This window comes from Aquarana catesbeiana, linkage group LG06 (genome assembly GCF_042186555.1).
Source record: "Aquarana catesbeiana isolate 2022-GZ linkage group LG06, ASM4218655v1, whole genome shotgun sequence".
Taxonomy (NCBI): domain Eukaryota; kingdom Metazoa; phylum Chordata; class Amphibia; order Anura; family Ranidae; genus Aquarana; species Aquarana catesbeiana.
In genome coordinates, this window is record NC_133329.1 from 342,275,397 (window position 1) to 342,291,674 (window position 16,278).

At 42.5% G+C, this 16,278-nt stretch overlaps 1 protein-coding gene across 4 annotated transcripts in view; it reads right to left on the reverse strand.

Annotated features, from left to right (window-relative positions):
* Nucleotides 1-16,278, reverse strand: part of UBR3 (ubiquitin protein ligase E3 component n-recognin 3) — a 327,861-nt gene that overhangs the window by 223,424 nt on the left and 88,159 nt on the right. For all 4 annotated transcript variants that reach the window (XM_073633943.1, XM_073633941.1, XM_073633940.1 and 1 more), the window contains exons 7-8: nucleotides 12,352-12,482; nucleotides 10,932-11,160 (exon numbers count right to left, since the gene is read on the reverse strand). In XM_073633943.1, coding sequence (XP_073490044.1) covers nucleotides 10,932-11,160; nucleotides 12,352-12,482 — 360 coding nt within the window. The remainder of the gene's footprint in view (nucleotides 1-10,931; nucleotides 11,161-12,351; nucleotides 12,483-16,278) is intronic.

Consider the following 16,278-nt stretch of genomic DNA (forward strand, 5'->3'; position numbering starts at 1 on the left):
ACTTTTAAAGAGACCTCATCACCTGTACCATTCAGGGTAAACTAGCAAAGGTCTGCAAATCGCTCACCTCCCATTCACTTTGCTTTTGCAGCCCTTCCCCTCAAGCAAAATACCCAGTGTAAAGGTGGTGTTAGATCTCAGAGGAAATGATGACGTTACCCAGTCATGTGACATTGCTCTGAGGGGCCTAGTGAGTAGTCTAGATCCAAGCACTGCATCAATAAAAATGTATATACCCATCTTTTTCAGGTATCAAGGATCAGCATCTACTTCCTTGTTAAGGGATGACAAAAATCAGGTGAATTAAAAATATCCAACACTGGGGTGAGGTAGTGGATACCTGCAAGTTAGTCTCCCCCAAACAATCCAGTAGATTTGTGCAATTGTTTAGTTTACAAAGTTCCTAACAAGCGCCGATCAGATTGTCTAAATTTTGTCCCAATCTTAGTCCAGTATGCCCTAAATGAAATACTCCTGCCATGGTTTACCACCTATTATGGACATCTCGTGATACAGGGATACTGGGAACAAGCAGTTAAGTTCCTACATAATAAAAATGGTTTCTCCAGTGTCCCTAAGCCCTCAGAAATGTTTATTAGGCCTCTTTGATGCTCTTGAATTGGACAAGCTCACAAATACTTTCCTCACACAAACTGATTGCATGATTCTGTGTTCAGGCTAATCATGTAACCTTTACTTCATGGCTACTTAAAATCAATGCTACTCTCTCTGCCACGTTAAAAAAAAACAAAAAAACAAACAAACAAACAAACACTTGCATAGGTTCATAGGGATTGTCCTACCAAGTACCAAAAAATATGGGACAGATGGCCAACGCACCCAGAAACCTATTCTCTCTAACTTATACCCTTCATATTGTAATGACTATGGGGAAATAACGCACTCAGAAATTTAGCAAGCATCCACGTAGTTCAAGAGATGATACACAGTGGATAAAAATTATACACATCCCTGTTAAAATGTCAGGTTTCTGTGATGTAAAAATGAGACAAAGATAAATCTTTTTAGAACTTTTTCCACCTTTAATGTGACCTATAAAACTGTACAACTCAATTGAAAAACAAACTGAAATCTTTTTTTTTTTGGGGGGGGGGGGGGGGGGGCAGTAAAAATAAAATAATGCGGTTGCATAAGTGTGAACACCCTCTTAGAACTGGGGATGTAGCCGTGTTCAGTATTGAGCAATCACATTCAAAATCATGTTAAATAGGAGTTAGTACACACCTACCTTCATTTAAAGTGCCTCTGATTAACCCGAAATAAAGTTCAGCTGTTCTAGTAGGTCTTTACTGACATTTTCTTAGTTGCATCCTACAGCTAAAGCTATGGTCTGCAGAGCGCTTCCAAAGCATCAGAGGGATCTCATTGTTAAAAGGTATCAGTCAGGAGAAGGGTACAAAAGAATTTCCATGGCATTAGATATACCATGGAACAGAGTGAAGACAGTCATCATCAAGTGGCATTACCAAGAACTGGACATCCCTCCAAAATTGATGGAAAGACGAGAAGAAAACTGGTCAGGGAGGCTGCCAAGAGGGCTACAGCAACATTAAATGAGCTGCAGGAATATCTGGCAAGTACTGGCTGTGTGGTATATGTGACAACAATACTCCCGTATTCTTCATATGTCTGGGGTAGAGTGGCAAGATGGAAGCCTTTTCTTATGAAGAAAGCCCAGCTAAATTTTGCAAAAACACATCTGAAGTCTCCCAAAAGCATGTGGGAAAATGTGTTCTGGTCTTTTGAAACCAAGATTGAACTTTTTTTGGCCATAATTCCAAAAGATATGTTTGGCGCAAAAACACTGCATATCACCAAAAGAACACCATACCCACCGTTAAGCATGGTGGTGGAAGCATCATGCTTTGGGGCTGTTATTCTTCAGCTGGAACAGGGGCCTTCATCAAGTTAGAGGGGACTATGAACAGTTCCAAATACCAGTCAATATGGGCACAAAACTTTTAGGACTTCGGCTAGAAAGCTGAACATGAAGAGGAACTTAATCTTTCAGCATGACAACGACCCAAAGCATACATCCAAAATCAACAAAGGAATGGCTTCACCAGAAGATTAAAGATTTGGAATGGCCCAGCCAGAGCCCAGACCCTGAATTTGACTGAAAATCTGTGGGATGATCTGTAGAAGGCTCTGCACAGGAGATGCCCTCGCAATCTGACAGATTTGGAGTGTTTTTTCAAAGAAGTGTGGGCAAATATTGCCAAGTCAAGATGTGCCATGCTGACAGACTCATACTCAAAAAGAGTGCTGTAATAAAATCAAAAGGTGCTTCAACAAAGTATTCGTTTAAGGGTGTGCACACTTTTGCAATCATTTTATTTTCATTTACTTATTTTTACTTCCCTTCACCTCAAAGATTTCAGTTTGTTGTTCAACTGAGTTTTACAGTTTATTGGTCACATTAAAAAGATGGAAAAAGTTCAGAAGGGATTCATCTTTGTCTCATTTTATTTACATCCCAGAACCCTGACATTTTAACAGGGGTGCGCAGACTTTTTTATAACCACTGTAGGTCATATGGATACATTATTACATACGAGTATTATGTATGACAAATGCTTTTGGCATTTGTTAAAACTACATCATAAAACCTTTTTGTAAAATGTGAAAAAATGTCTCAGACAGATCAGCACCCTGCAGCAGGTTTTCACCACGTGACTTTCTACAGACATACAATGTTGCAGACTATTTACTGGGGAACTCCAGGAGACAGAGCAAATGCTTCCTCCTGCCTACAGCCGAACAATGACATTACATTAACTACTTAAGGACCGAGCCTCTTTTTGACATGTGTTGTTTACAAGTTAAAACAGTTTTTTTTGCTAGAAAATTACTTAGAACCCCCAAACATTATACAATTTTTTTTCTAACACCCTAGAGAATAAAATGGCGGTTGTTGCAATACTTTCTGTCACACCGTATTTGCGCAGCGGTCTTACATGCACACTTTTTTTTGGAAAAAATACACTCTTTTGAATGAAAAAATAAGAAAGCAGTAAAGTTAGCCCATTTTTTTTATATTGTAAAAGATAATATTACGCCGAGTAAATTGATACTCAACATGTCACGCTTCAAAATTGCGCCTGCTCATGGAATGGAGACAAACCTTTTCCCCTAAAAATCTCCATAGGCGACGTTTAAAAAATTCTACAGGTTGCAAGTTTAAAGTTACAGAGGGGGGTCTAGGGCTAGAATTAGTGCTTTCGCTCTACCAATCGCAGCGATACCTCACATGTGTGGTTTGAACACCGTTATCATATGCGGGCACTACTCACATATGCGTTTTTATTTAAATTTTATTTTTTATTTTACAAAAATAAAAAAAATGTGTTATTTTTATTCCTATTACAAGGAATTTAAACATCCCTTGTAATAGATATAAAAAAAAAAGGAAAGGACCTCTTAAATATGAGATCTGAGGTCAAAAAGACCTCAGATCTCATATTTATACTAAAATGCAATAAAAAAATAAAAAATCAAAAAACTGTCATTTAACTGCTTCAGCCCCAGAAGATTTTACCCTCTTCCTGACCAGAGCTTTTTTCTGATTCGGCACTGCGTCGCTTTAACTGACAATTGCGCGGTCGTGCGACGTTGCACCCAAACAAAATTGACGTCCTTTATTTCCCACAAATAGAGCTTTCTTTTGGTTATATTTGATCACCTCTGCGATTTTTATTTTTTGCGCTATAAACAAAAAAAAGTGTCAATTTCGAAAAAAAACGCAATTTTTTTACTTATTGCTATAATAAATATCCCCCAAAAATATATAAAAAAACATTTTTTTCCTCAGTTTAGGCCGATATGTATTCTTCTACATATTTTTGGTAAAAAAAAAAAAAAAAAAAAATGCAATAAGCGTATATTGATTGGTTTGCGCAAAAGTTATAGCGTCTACAAAATAGGGGATCGTTTTATGGCATTTTTATTATTATTTTTTTTTTTTTACTAGTAATGGCAGCGATCTGTGATTTTTAATCGGGACTGCGACATTATGGCGGACACGATCAATTTTGACACATTTTTGGGACCATTGGCATTTATACAGCGATCAGTGCTATAAAAATGCATTGATTACTGTAAAAATGTCACTGGCAGTGAAGGGGTTAACACTAGGGGGCGATCAAGGGGTTAATTGTGTTCCCTAGTGTGTGTTCTAACTGAAGGGGGGAGGGGACTGTGTAGGGGAGATGACAGATCGCTGTTCATACTCTGTATGAACAGACGATCAGTCACTTCTCCCCTCAGAGAACCGGAAACTGTGCCTCACACACATATCCTGGTTCTCCTTGTGCCTCGAGCGATCGCGGGAGCCCGACAGTGATTGCACTCGCGGTTACATAACGTCCTTTCACCCAGCCGTGCCATTCTGCCGCAGTACAACTGCGGCGGCTGGTCGGCAAGTGGTTAAAAAATTGATTTTTAAAACAGCTTACCTGTAAAATCCTTTTCTTGGAGTACATCAGGGGACACAGAGCACCATAGTAATGACTATCTGGGTTATATGCTACGTTTAGGTGATTGGACACTGGCAACCAATAGTAAGAAGGTTCCTCCCATATAACCCCTCCCGTACAGGAAGTACCTTTAGTTTTGTAGCAAGCAATGACGATCCCAGAAAAGAGGGGAGGGACCTCTGTGTTCCGTGATGTACTCCAAGAAAAGGAGTTTACAGGTAAGCTGTTTTAAAAATCCATTTTTCTTTATCATACATCACGGGACACAGAGCACCATAGTAATGAGACTATGTGGGATGTCCTAAAGCAATGCATTTGAGGGGAGGGAACACAGTATTCCAAGATCCTCTTCAGACCCAGGACTTATAAGGCCGCTTGCAGCACGCTGTGGCCAAAAACAGTCTCCCTTTGAGATCTAACGTCCAGCTGGTAAAACCTGGTGAACGTATGAACTGAAGACCAAGCTGTCGCTTTGCAAACCTGAGCCATAGACACCTGTTGGCGCACTGCCCATGATGTACTAACTCCTCTAGTAGAGTGAGCTTTGAAATATCGAGGTGGAAGCCTGCATTTCAACTCATAAGCTTGGATAATGAGCTGGCGAATCCACCTAGAGATAGTTGAACTAATTGCTGCCTGTCCCCTCTTAGGACCCTCTGGCAGGACAAAAAGGGAGTCAGTCTTCCGAACGGGAGCTGACATGTTTAAGTAAACCTTGACCGCTCTCACCACATCCAGTGAGTGAAGTGACTTTTCCTCCTTAGTCTTAGGATTGGGAAAAAAGGAAGGTAAAATGATATCCTGATTCAAATGAAAATTGGAAACCACCTTAGGTAAAAAATCTGGACGGGGGCGCACCACCACCTTGTCCTGATGTAAAAATAGAAACGGTTTCTTACATGAAAGGGCGGGTAACTCAGGCACCCTACTAGCCGAAGTTATGGCTACCAGAAAAAACTATTTTCTGGTCAACAGGATTAAAGGGATATGCCTAATTGGTTCAAAGGGTTGAACCTGTAGGGCTGATAACACCAAGTTCAAGTCCCAAGGGCTTAAGGGAGGCTTAACCGGCGGTTTTAAGTCCAGTACCCACTTCACGAAGGTTCGCACTAAAGAATAAGAAGCAATTGGCCTCTGGAAAACAAACGATAAGGCCAAAATTTGCCCTTTAATGGTTCCTAAAGATAAGTTTAAATCAATTCCTGATTTTAGAATGGCAAGGATCCTCCCAATCGCATACTCGCGAGGATGCCATCTCTTTTTCTCGCACCAGGAAATATACGATTTCCAGACCCTATGGTAGATACTTCTAGAAACTGGCTTTCTAGCATTAATCAGAGTAGATAAGACTGAACCTCTTATACCACGGTCCTTCAGTACCCTGGTCTCAATAGCCATGCCATCAAATTCAGCGACCGTAAAGAAGGGTGGTATATGGGACCTTGAGATAACAGATCTGGACGGTCTAGGAGACATAGCGGGTCCTCCACCGCCATCCTCACAATCTCTGAATATCAGGATCTCCTGGGCCACTTCAGGGGCCACCAGGATCACTGTATTCTGCTCCTCTTGTATCCTGCGCAACAGGTGCGGCAGCATCTGGATCGGAGGGAAAGCATAAATCAGGGAATACCTGTCCCAGGGAACCACCAATGCATCCGTTCCGATAGCGAGAGGATCCCTGGTACTGGATACAAACCTATCCACCTTGGCATTGAATCTGAATGCCAGAAGATCCACATCTGGCACCCCCCCAATGCTGGCAGATCTGAAGAAAAACTTCGAGTGAAGAGACCATTCTCCCGGCAGTAACTGCTGGCGACTTAGGTAGTCTGCCCGCCAATTGTTCACCCCTGGAATAAAGACTGCCAACAGAAATGGCACATGTCTCTCTGCCCAAGTTAATATGTGATTGACTTCTCTTTGGGCCGCCCGACTCCGGGTGCCCCCTTGGTGGTTGATGTATGCCACCACCGTGGAGTTGTCGGACTGAATCCGGACAGGAATTGTCTGCAGTCTGGACGCCCAAAATAGGAGAGCCAAGCGAGCTGCCGAATCTCTAGCAGATTGATGGGTAAAGACTTCTCTGCCTGAGACCATAATCCCTGGACCAAAGCCTCTTCCAGGACTGCTCCCTAGCCTAGACGACTGACGTCCGTAGTTACTACCTTCCAGGTTACTGGTGGAAAGGATTTTCCGCCATTCAAGTTGCTGGTCTTTGACCACCAAGAGAGTTCCCTTTTTATCTGTAGGGATAGAGACATGGGATGATCCAAGGTTTGAATCGACTTGTCCCAGGCTTCCAGGATAGCTTTCTGGAACATCCTGGAGTGAAACTGCGCATAGGGAACTGCGCTGAAAGATGACACCATCTTGCCCAACAGCCTCATGTATAGACGAATCGAAGGACCTTCTACCCCCTTGACTCTCTGAACCAGCTCCACTATAGAGTTGACTCTTAAGGGAGGTAGAATTACCTTTTCTTGGGTTGTGTCCAAGATCAGACCCGTATATGTTAAGGCCTGAGCTGGACGAAGGGCTGATTTGTCCATATTTAGGATCCAGCCTGGAAACCTTAGGAAACGGACCGTAGTTGTAATGTTTTCTACCAAGGTGGAGTAAGCTTGATCCCTTAACAAGAGGTCGTCCAGATATCCTACCACGAGATCTTTTGGGACCTCAGGCAAGCCACCACTGGGGCCAGAACCTTTGTGAAGACCCAAGGGGCCGTGGCTAGACCGAATGGAAGTGCCACAATCTGGAAATGACACCCTTCTACTGCAAATCGCAGGAATCTTTGATGTGGACCAAAAATCGGTACATGCAGGTATGCGTCCTTGATGTCTATGGACGCTAAAAAATCTCCTTTTCTCAAGGATGCGATTACTGAACGAACCGACTCTATACGGAAAGTTTGGACGTTTAGAAAGGAATTGAGGGATTTGAGGTCCAAGATGGACCTTTGGCTTCGGCACTGTAAATAGGTTCGAGTAGAACCCCTTGAATCTTTCTTTTTGCGGAACCTTGATTACCTTCTGCCTTTCCAGCTGTTCCAAAGCCAGGAATAGGCACCTCTTTTTCTCCGGGTCTGATGGAACCCTGGATACCGAATATCGAGTTGGGGGAAAATCCCGAAAGTCTATTTTGTAACCTTGAGATATGGTGATAATAACCAACCTGTCCTGAACCAATTTTCCCCAAGCATCTGCGAACCACCGCAGTCTGCCCCCCACCTGCAAGAGTGGGGGCGCCCCTTCACAAGGAAGACTTGGAATTGGCTTTGGCTGGTTTCTGGCTCAAGGTCTTTTTTGACCTTGAGGCTTCTTAAAGGTCGGTGGCTGAGGCCGTCGATACCTCTTAGAGGAAGAGGCACGTGGCCCAGGAGTGTTGGGAATCTTGAAGGAAGGCTGCTTACCCCTTCTTTTGACCGGAAACAAGGAGCTTTTCCCTCCTGAGATTTTTTGGATGTATTTGTCCAAATCTTCCCCAAATAGACGCTCACCGTGAAAAGGAAAAGCCGCCAGTAGCCTCTTGCATGGCATCTCGGCCGACCAATTCTATAACCACAGTACCTTGTGCATATGGATTGAGAGTAGTGCAAACCAAGACATCTGTTGAATCGAGTCCTTTAATGCATCTACCAGAAAACATAAAGCGCGAAGAAGTTCTAATAGCTCGTCAGAAACTTCCTCTTGAACAGGCAGATTCCTGACCAATTTCTTAAAATGGGCCTTCAACGCCTGACAAATACCGATAGCCGCCACTGCCAGTTGTACTACCCAGCTACTGAAAAAGAAGCTTTTAGTAAGGATTCCAGCTTTTTATCTGCCGGATCCTTAAAACCCTGGGCATTATCCACTGAAGAAATGGCAGCATCAACCAAAGGTGTATCCCACTTCTTCCTGAATTTTTCCTCCATAGGATATAAAAAAGAAAACCTTTTTGGAGGCAAGTATGTTTTGTCCGGGTGGTCCCAGTCAGCGTAAATTACCTGTTCCAATAACGGTTGCAAAGGAAACGCCTGGTCCCTGCACCGGAGGTAATTTAAATCCAGCTCTTACCATCTCGGCCAAGGACTGGATAAACAATTTTTGAGATTAAGAGGCTGAAATTGGTTCTTCAGAACCTGAATCCCCAGCCGAGGACTCTTCAACCTCCCGTTCCTCTTGGTCTTTAATGGCCTCCTCCTCCAAATCCTCTGCCCATTCTGGATCCAAATCACAGGGACCTATGCCAAAAGAATCCTGGTGCTCAAGTGTTTCACCACTAGGACCAGGCTCAGGGGAGGGAGATCTATGACGTTTCTTCCCTCCCTGTGTTACGGTAGCAATCATATCTGCTATCTTGCCTTCAAGGCCAGGTAGGGCTGATGCTAAAACATCTTTAGTAACATAGGCTGATGCAGAGATATTGGTAGTGGCCACTACGCCTGACAACTGTAATGCCTCAGCTAGGCCAAATGCTGCAGGTCTTTCAGGGGAGACTGATGCTGCAGTAACGTGAGGTTGATCTCCTGTTTTTGAAGGAGTCCCTTTAACCCCTGGACTTGCCCTGCTCACCGTACCTCGTTTCCTGGAAGAAATTGCTTACAAGTTTGAGGAAAAAAAGGCACTCCCTCTGAGTTATCTAGCTGGATCCAGTGTACAGCCGCCACCACAGCCTTACCAGCCTTCAACCTGTTGCAAATGTCCAAATTTACGCCCGCCTCTGTGTCCCACCGCACACTAGGCTCTGTTGAGCTTAACCGACTAGCAGTAATGAACATGCAGGTGCGTAACCTCCCCTTATACCCGTGCGCCGCCCAGTGACTTACGCGCGGCTGCGTTTCTACTGCGCGCACACACTGGCACACACCGAAACGTGCTGGAGAGACACACATAAGCTGCACTTGTCAGCTTGCTCTGTAACATAAGTAACTGCTTGCAATGAGACACAGGGCTTACTAAGACACTTTATATTAGCAACAACAGAAATATTGATAGGCCTCCCAGAGGGAGTACTCACCGGTCCTCGCTGCAGGGCCTGACACAGGCCCAATTTTCCCCCATCACGGTGGGTAGCGCCACTTAGGACGTTCAGGGACTGGGTCCCCCCATTGTATAGGGTCTACACCTCTGGACCTGTAAAGCACCCTTTTGGTTCCCTAGGGCAAGTAAAGACCAGGGATACCATATAACAAGGGTCCAGCGCCTAAAAGGACACATTACAAGGTACCATCCACTTTAGCTTTTTATGCCATCCGAATGGATCCGATATAACATCCTCACTGGGACATTATTTGAAGAAAATTTGAAGAGCTTCCACAGCCGTGACCATCACCTTCAAGACACTGGCAAAAAACTAAAGATACTTCCTGTATGGGAGGGGTTATATGGGAGGAACCTTCTTACTATTGGTTGCCAGTGTCCAATCACCTAAAGGTAGCATATAACCCAGATAGTCATTACTATGGTGCTCTGTGTCCCGCAATGTACGATAAAGAAAAAATGTTTTTTTTAAAAAATGCCCCTTTAATAGCTATGGGTGGAAGTGACGTTTTGACGTCGCTTCCACCCTGCAATGTTATGGAGACGGGTGGGGGCCATCTTCCCCTTACTCATCTCCATGCCCAGCAAGGGTGAAGATCCGAACGCCTCCGCCACTGCCGACGGCTCTGGTAAGCAGCGGAGGGCACCAGAGTGCGGCGGAAGGGGTGGGGGGTTCTCCCAGCGCCGATAAAAGTGATCTTGTGGCGAATCCGCCGCAGAGACCACTCTTATCGGAAAGCAGACCACCAGCCAAAGAAGAGGATACCGGCGTTACGGCAGCTAGCTGCTGCCATAACAACTATAATCCTCTTCAAAGTAAGGACGTATATCGGCGTGCATCGGTCCGGAAGTGGTTAAAATGTAGAGCTCTTCTGAAAAATTATACAGTTGCTGTATATTGTCACATATCTGCAATCTAGTCATGCAGATTTGTAACTTTATTAAAACATTTCAGTTTTTGCAGAGATTAGGAAAATCTATTTTACAGTTAGTTGGAGCAAAATCAGCCAATGCTTGTGTATATTATATTACAATTGAAAAATGCAAATACTTTGTGGGGCACAAATTAAATAATTACACTTTGCTGCGGAGACCAAACAAATGCTTATGATCAGAATTTAGGTAAAGAGGTTAACCGCCACCCAAGATTTACAAAAGGAGACACTAACAAAATACCCTGAAATTAATCTGACCTAGCCTAAAACATTTCCAAAGTAACAGTGCAGGAAGCTGCAGTGGGCAGCATGTAGTTGTGTTAATAGCTTTTCTGGAGTCCTTTAGATTCTAGGCCCAGACTGAGAACGGAGACTAGACTTCTGCCCAAATTAAGATTAAGTCCTACCTAACCTGTGCTGAGACCCATACCCTGTCATTTAGTCATCAAATGCACTTTTCAGTAATATGCTACCTTGTAATTCACTTTTGATAAGGCAACTTTCCATCATATAGAGCAGCACAGTGACCATAATGTCCAAAAGCTGGCATTCTTCAGTGACTTGGCGAGCCAGCTCCTCATTGCTGAATAGCTGCACACTGATGTGCACAATTCTATTAGACATTGTGTCCGATTCATGGCTTTTCTTCAGTGTTTTCATGATAAAAGCATAGTGCTGTACAAATGTTTTTGTAAATGCCATCTGTAAAAAAGAATGACATGTCATGAGTATAATCTGCAGAAATGAATTCTCAGTCAACAGCTACTAGCAATCTAATCTCAAATCGTGTATTGTGCGGTCAGAGTAAACACGTCCCAAGGGTTCCCTCCATCTACTTTGTTTGTGCGGATGGAGGAATCTGTGGGCTGATCAAAACAAAACAAACACACATATACAATACACAGACCGTTTATAGACAGCTTTACTCAAACTGCAACACTGTTAAATTGTTGTATGTGATCATTTCTTGTTCTTATACAATGTAACTTTTAAGGAGGGCCCTTTTAGTCAAGCGTTAATCCATAATTAATCATGTTCACAACAAAGAAATTAATTCGGGTACAAAATTTCTTTGGAAAGCAGAGTGGAAATAAAAGCTGCTCTCCAAGGTTTTATACAACCTTTGCAAACTCAAAACACTCAGTTTCGATATACTGGGCCACAGAACTGCCATGTCCATCCCCACATACATACTTACACTTGTACAAGCATGGAGGCCCAACCTGTGGCCCTTCAGCTGTTGCAGAACTACAAGTCCCATGAGGCATTGCAAGGCTAACAGGTACAAGCATGACTCCCAAAGGCAGATGCATGATGGGACGTGTCGTTTTTTTAACAGTTGGAGGGCCAAAGGTTGAGCACCCATGCTAGACCAATGTAACTTTGGAAAAATTACCATTTTAAAAAATGTAAGATATAAAATTCAGCTTTAACGAACTTTACAATAAAATAAAAGTGTTGGAGGGACCTAAAACCTAAATAAATAAATAAATAAAAAAATAATAAAACCCTTTAAAAAAGGACGAAAAAAGGTAGCTTGTTACGCTAAATGCTAAAAAGTAGATATATTAAGGTTTCCAATATTATTTGTCTTGTCAACAGAATCCCTTTCATAGCGCTGCTAAAGCCTAGGCAAACATTCACAAATTTTGACAAATGGGGAAAGATGGTACCCCCCCTCACCACAAACATACACGTGACAGCACTTAATGCCTTAATACTATCACCAAACGAGGGCACCATCCTGTGTGAAGCATGGGGACACCAAGATTTTACAGACCAGTCTTTTCGGTTGGTGGCCCTGCCTCTTCCTGTGCCTCGCTACTGGTTCACTTAAAAAAAAAAAATACAATGATTTGACATAGATCATTCTTGATTCAAGATTATGTTTACCTTATACTCTTGATCAGGCAGCATATTAAGTAAAAATGTAACCATCTTTTGGGGAAATTCATACTTCACTGTCCAAAATAACAATTCTTCTAGAAAACATTTATGTTTCAATATATCCATAATAGACTGATCTGTAAACAATTAGAAGACGAATGGGACGTGAGGTACATGACAGACTGAGCTATAAACATTTTTAATAGCAAACAGAGTTTAATTTCAAGAGCTACAGTTCTATCTACCATGCTGCTATACATAGAAATAAACCACATAATAAAAATGTATTTGTTTTACAATAGTTAAGCAATGTAGAAGTCAACATCTAAGCGAGAACAAGTACTTACAAGCCTGTTAGTGTACACAAAAGTTTATTTTCCAAACTTTTTTATTAAGGTTATAAACCACTGGGCAAACTTATAGCAGTGGAAGCCATTGGCTCCTGCTGCTGTCAATCAAATTCCGTGAAGAAGGAGCGGGGCTGAGCTACCCTGTCTGCCTATAGATGTAGGCAGGGCGGCTCGGGAGCCAGCCCGCACGAGTGCCCCATGCAAAAGTGACTTTCTATTCTGGACAATCACTGAAAAGGAGGAGCCAGGAGCACCGGCAGCAGACCCACGTTATATCAACACACAAAAGGTGAGCAGGTGGACCCCTCATATAGATCAAGAGGGGCCCTCGATCCAAAACGGAATTTTAAAATGACCCTACTTTTTTTTCTTAAAATGGTACATTTTCTCAGTTTAAACATTTGATAGGGTTTCTAATTTCACTTTTAATAAGTTAAGATTTGTACAAAATACAAGCATAAACCCTGTAAGTGTGTGGGTAAGTACAATGCATCGATATATTGTCAAATAGTAACCATTGAGAGTGTGTGTGTGTGTGTGTGTGTGTGTGTGTGTGTGTGTGTGTGTGTGTGTGTGTGTGTGTGTGTGTGTGTGTGTGTGTGTGTGTGTGTGTGTGTGTGTGTGTGTGTGGGGGGGGGGGGGGGGGGGGGGGGGGGGGGGGGGGAGATGGGACGACAACTGAAGTAGAAAACAGATATTCCGGGTTATAGGCAAGCATTAAAAAAATAATAGCGTTGTTCCTAGGAACACAGACCGAGCCTGAAATAGAACTAGAATCAGATACTGAAGTCACTGTCAGAACTGGTTACAGACCAGAACCTTGCCTGTGTCCTGTATTGTACTGTACTATTAGAATAATAAGGTTTTCCTCCAAGAAACAAAGGGCCTAAACAAAGGAATTGAAATAATCCAATCAGATTTAAGTGTAGGTATAACCAATACTTTTGTTTTGGATAGAGCATAACAGGGTTAAAAACCCATCAGTGTCCCATTGTGGAGATCTATTTTCACTTCTAGTGCAGGAAACAGGAAACAAAGAATATTTCCACAAAATGAGGGGAATTTCTCTCGTAGACAGTTGTCATTGGAATAAGTGTCCCCATTGGAAGATTACCCCTTAACATAATCACCACCAGGATAAATTGTGAACGTGAATTTATCTAAGGAACACAGACTGCATTAATAGGAGTTCTAATTCTTCCATACTCAAATCAAGACTGGAAAAAGAAAAACAGGCTACACATACACTTGGATGCACTGATGAAAAGGAATTGGTGCACTAACAATTAGTTTGATAACTTAAAAGAGGCAAAGACTATTTGCTTTTGGAACGGGCAGGAAGACTCACGACAGAAGCAACAACTGACAGCAATTGGGCTTCATCATAGGACTTTATAATGACAAAGCACCTGATTAATTGAAAGTGACACTTTACCTTGCGCACAAACAGCAAAGTAAAAGATTTGCTTAGCTTCCTCCCTCCCTCCTCAGCAGCACATACCCACCTATCCTGATTGCTGAATATGGCTGCCAAGAGCAAAGTGAAAAATCTGTCAATTTGGAGTAAGGACCAGCATTCGACTCCCTCTCCCTGACCCACATAATGGTGCTATGTGCCTCCCGATTGGCCTGGCACAGTCACATGGGTAGTGAAACTCCTGTGCAAGTTCAGACTTGTCGATTTAGGACCGACAAAGGACTTTCTTTCCCTAGTCCCAGTGGCTGAGCGATACAGCAGTGGTATGGGGGAGCCGTCACCTAGGTTTTCCTAGACCTGGTTTGGCTGTCAGAGAACACTGCAAACGCCTGGGGTCACTTTTCTTGTGTACCTAATAGTGCTCACACATCATTACATGCAGAAGAAAAGACAGCTGCCACCAGTGTAGAAGAGGAAGGACACGTGTCACCGGGCCGGCCAGAAGACTGCAGAAAGATATTCAGATTTTTATTATGGTTATACTAGCTACAGTGTAGGGCTTATGGAGTAGAGTAGAAGGACAGCTTTTTTTTTTTTTTTTTAATTCACAGTTCAGTCTATTAATCACTTGCTGACCGCCGCATGTACATATACGCCCCTACTTTGGGGGCGGATATTGTTGTTATGGCAGCAGATAGCTGCCATAACCCCGGTATCCCTGTTTTCGGCCGGCTACAAGATAAAAGTGGTATCCCCCCCCGATCCGGTGCCCTCCGCCGCTTACTGGAGCCGTCGGCAGCGGCGGAGGCGATCGCGTCCTTTTCCTAGCTGTGCATGGAGACGAGTGAGGGGAAGATGGCCCCCACCCGTCTCCATGAGAAGGCAGAGCGGAAGGGACGTCAAAACGTCACTTCCGCCCATACGTCTTAAAGCCACATTTTTTCAATGTCATTTTTTCAAATGAATTTTTTTTTTTTTTTTTTTTTTTTGCATTTAAGTCCAAATATGAGATCTGAGGACTTTTTGACCCCAGATCTCATATTTAAGAGGACCTGTAATGCTTTTTTCTATTACAAGGGATGTTTACATTCCTTGCAATAGGAATAAAAGTGACACAATATTTTTTTTTTTTTTTTAAACAGTGTAAAAATAAATAAAATCATGTAAAATTAATAAGAAAAATACATTATTTTTTTTTTTTTAAACGCTCTGTCCCGACGAGCTTGCGCGCAGAAGTGAACGCATATGTAAAAGGTGGTCAAACCACACATGTGAGGTATCACCGCGATCGTTAGAGCGAGAGCAATAATTCTAGCCCTAGACCTCCTCTGTAACCCAAAACATGCAACTTGTAGAATTTTTTTAAACGTCGCCTATGGAGATTTTTGAGGGTAGAATTTTGACGCCATTCCACAAGCGTTCGCAATTTTGAAGCGTGACATGTTGGGTATCAATTTACTCGGCGTAACATTATCTTTCACAATATAAAAAAAATTGGCCTAACTTTACTGTTGTCTTATTTTTTTATTCAAAAAAGTGAATTTTTTCCAAGAAAAGCGCGCTTGTAAGACCGCTGCGCAAATACGGTGTGAAAAAAAGTATTGCGGTGCCCGCCATTTTATTCTCTAGGGTGTTTGAAAAAAAAATATATGTAATGTTTGGGGGTTCTAAGTAATTTTCTAGCAAAAAAAAAAAAAAACAGTTTTAAACATGTAAACACCTAAATTCCAAAACAAGGCTGGTCTTTAAGTGGTTAAATCTTCCACTGAGTTGATAGGTGAACATTATGCTTTGTTATAGGGTTGTCATCAGTCAGCACTGTGTGTGTGCGAGAGAACATGTGAGGTATGCATGTGGGGGAGGCAAACAATTCCACATTTTTCTGCAAAGGTTAAGAATTTTTTTAATACATTTTTTTTATTCAGCCTCTGTTCTTTAAAAAAAACATAAAAGTATACTTCTGAGCAAATGTATGCCCATTTCCTTAAGAGTTATTGCAGATAAACAGTGCTGTAGCTCTACAAAGAGCTAGAGCTGTGATCGCACAGATGTAATGAAATTGTCTGGAATTTGCATATTCTCTCCCTGTGCCTGCGTGGGTTTCCTCCGAGTACACCGGTTTCCTCCCACACGCCAAAGACATGTTGGCAGCTAAATTGGCTCCAG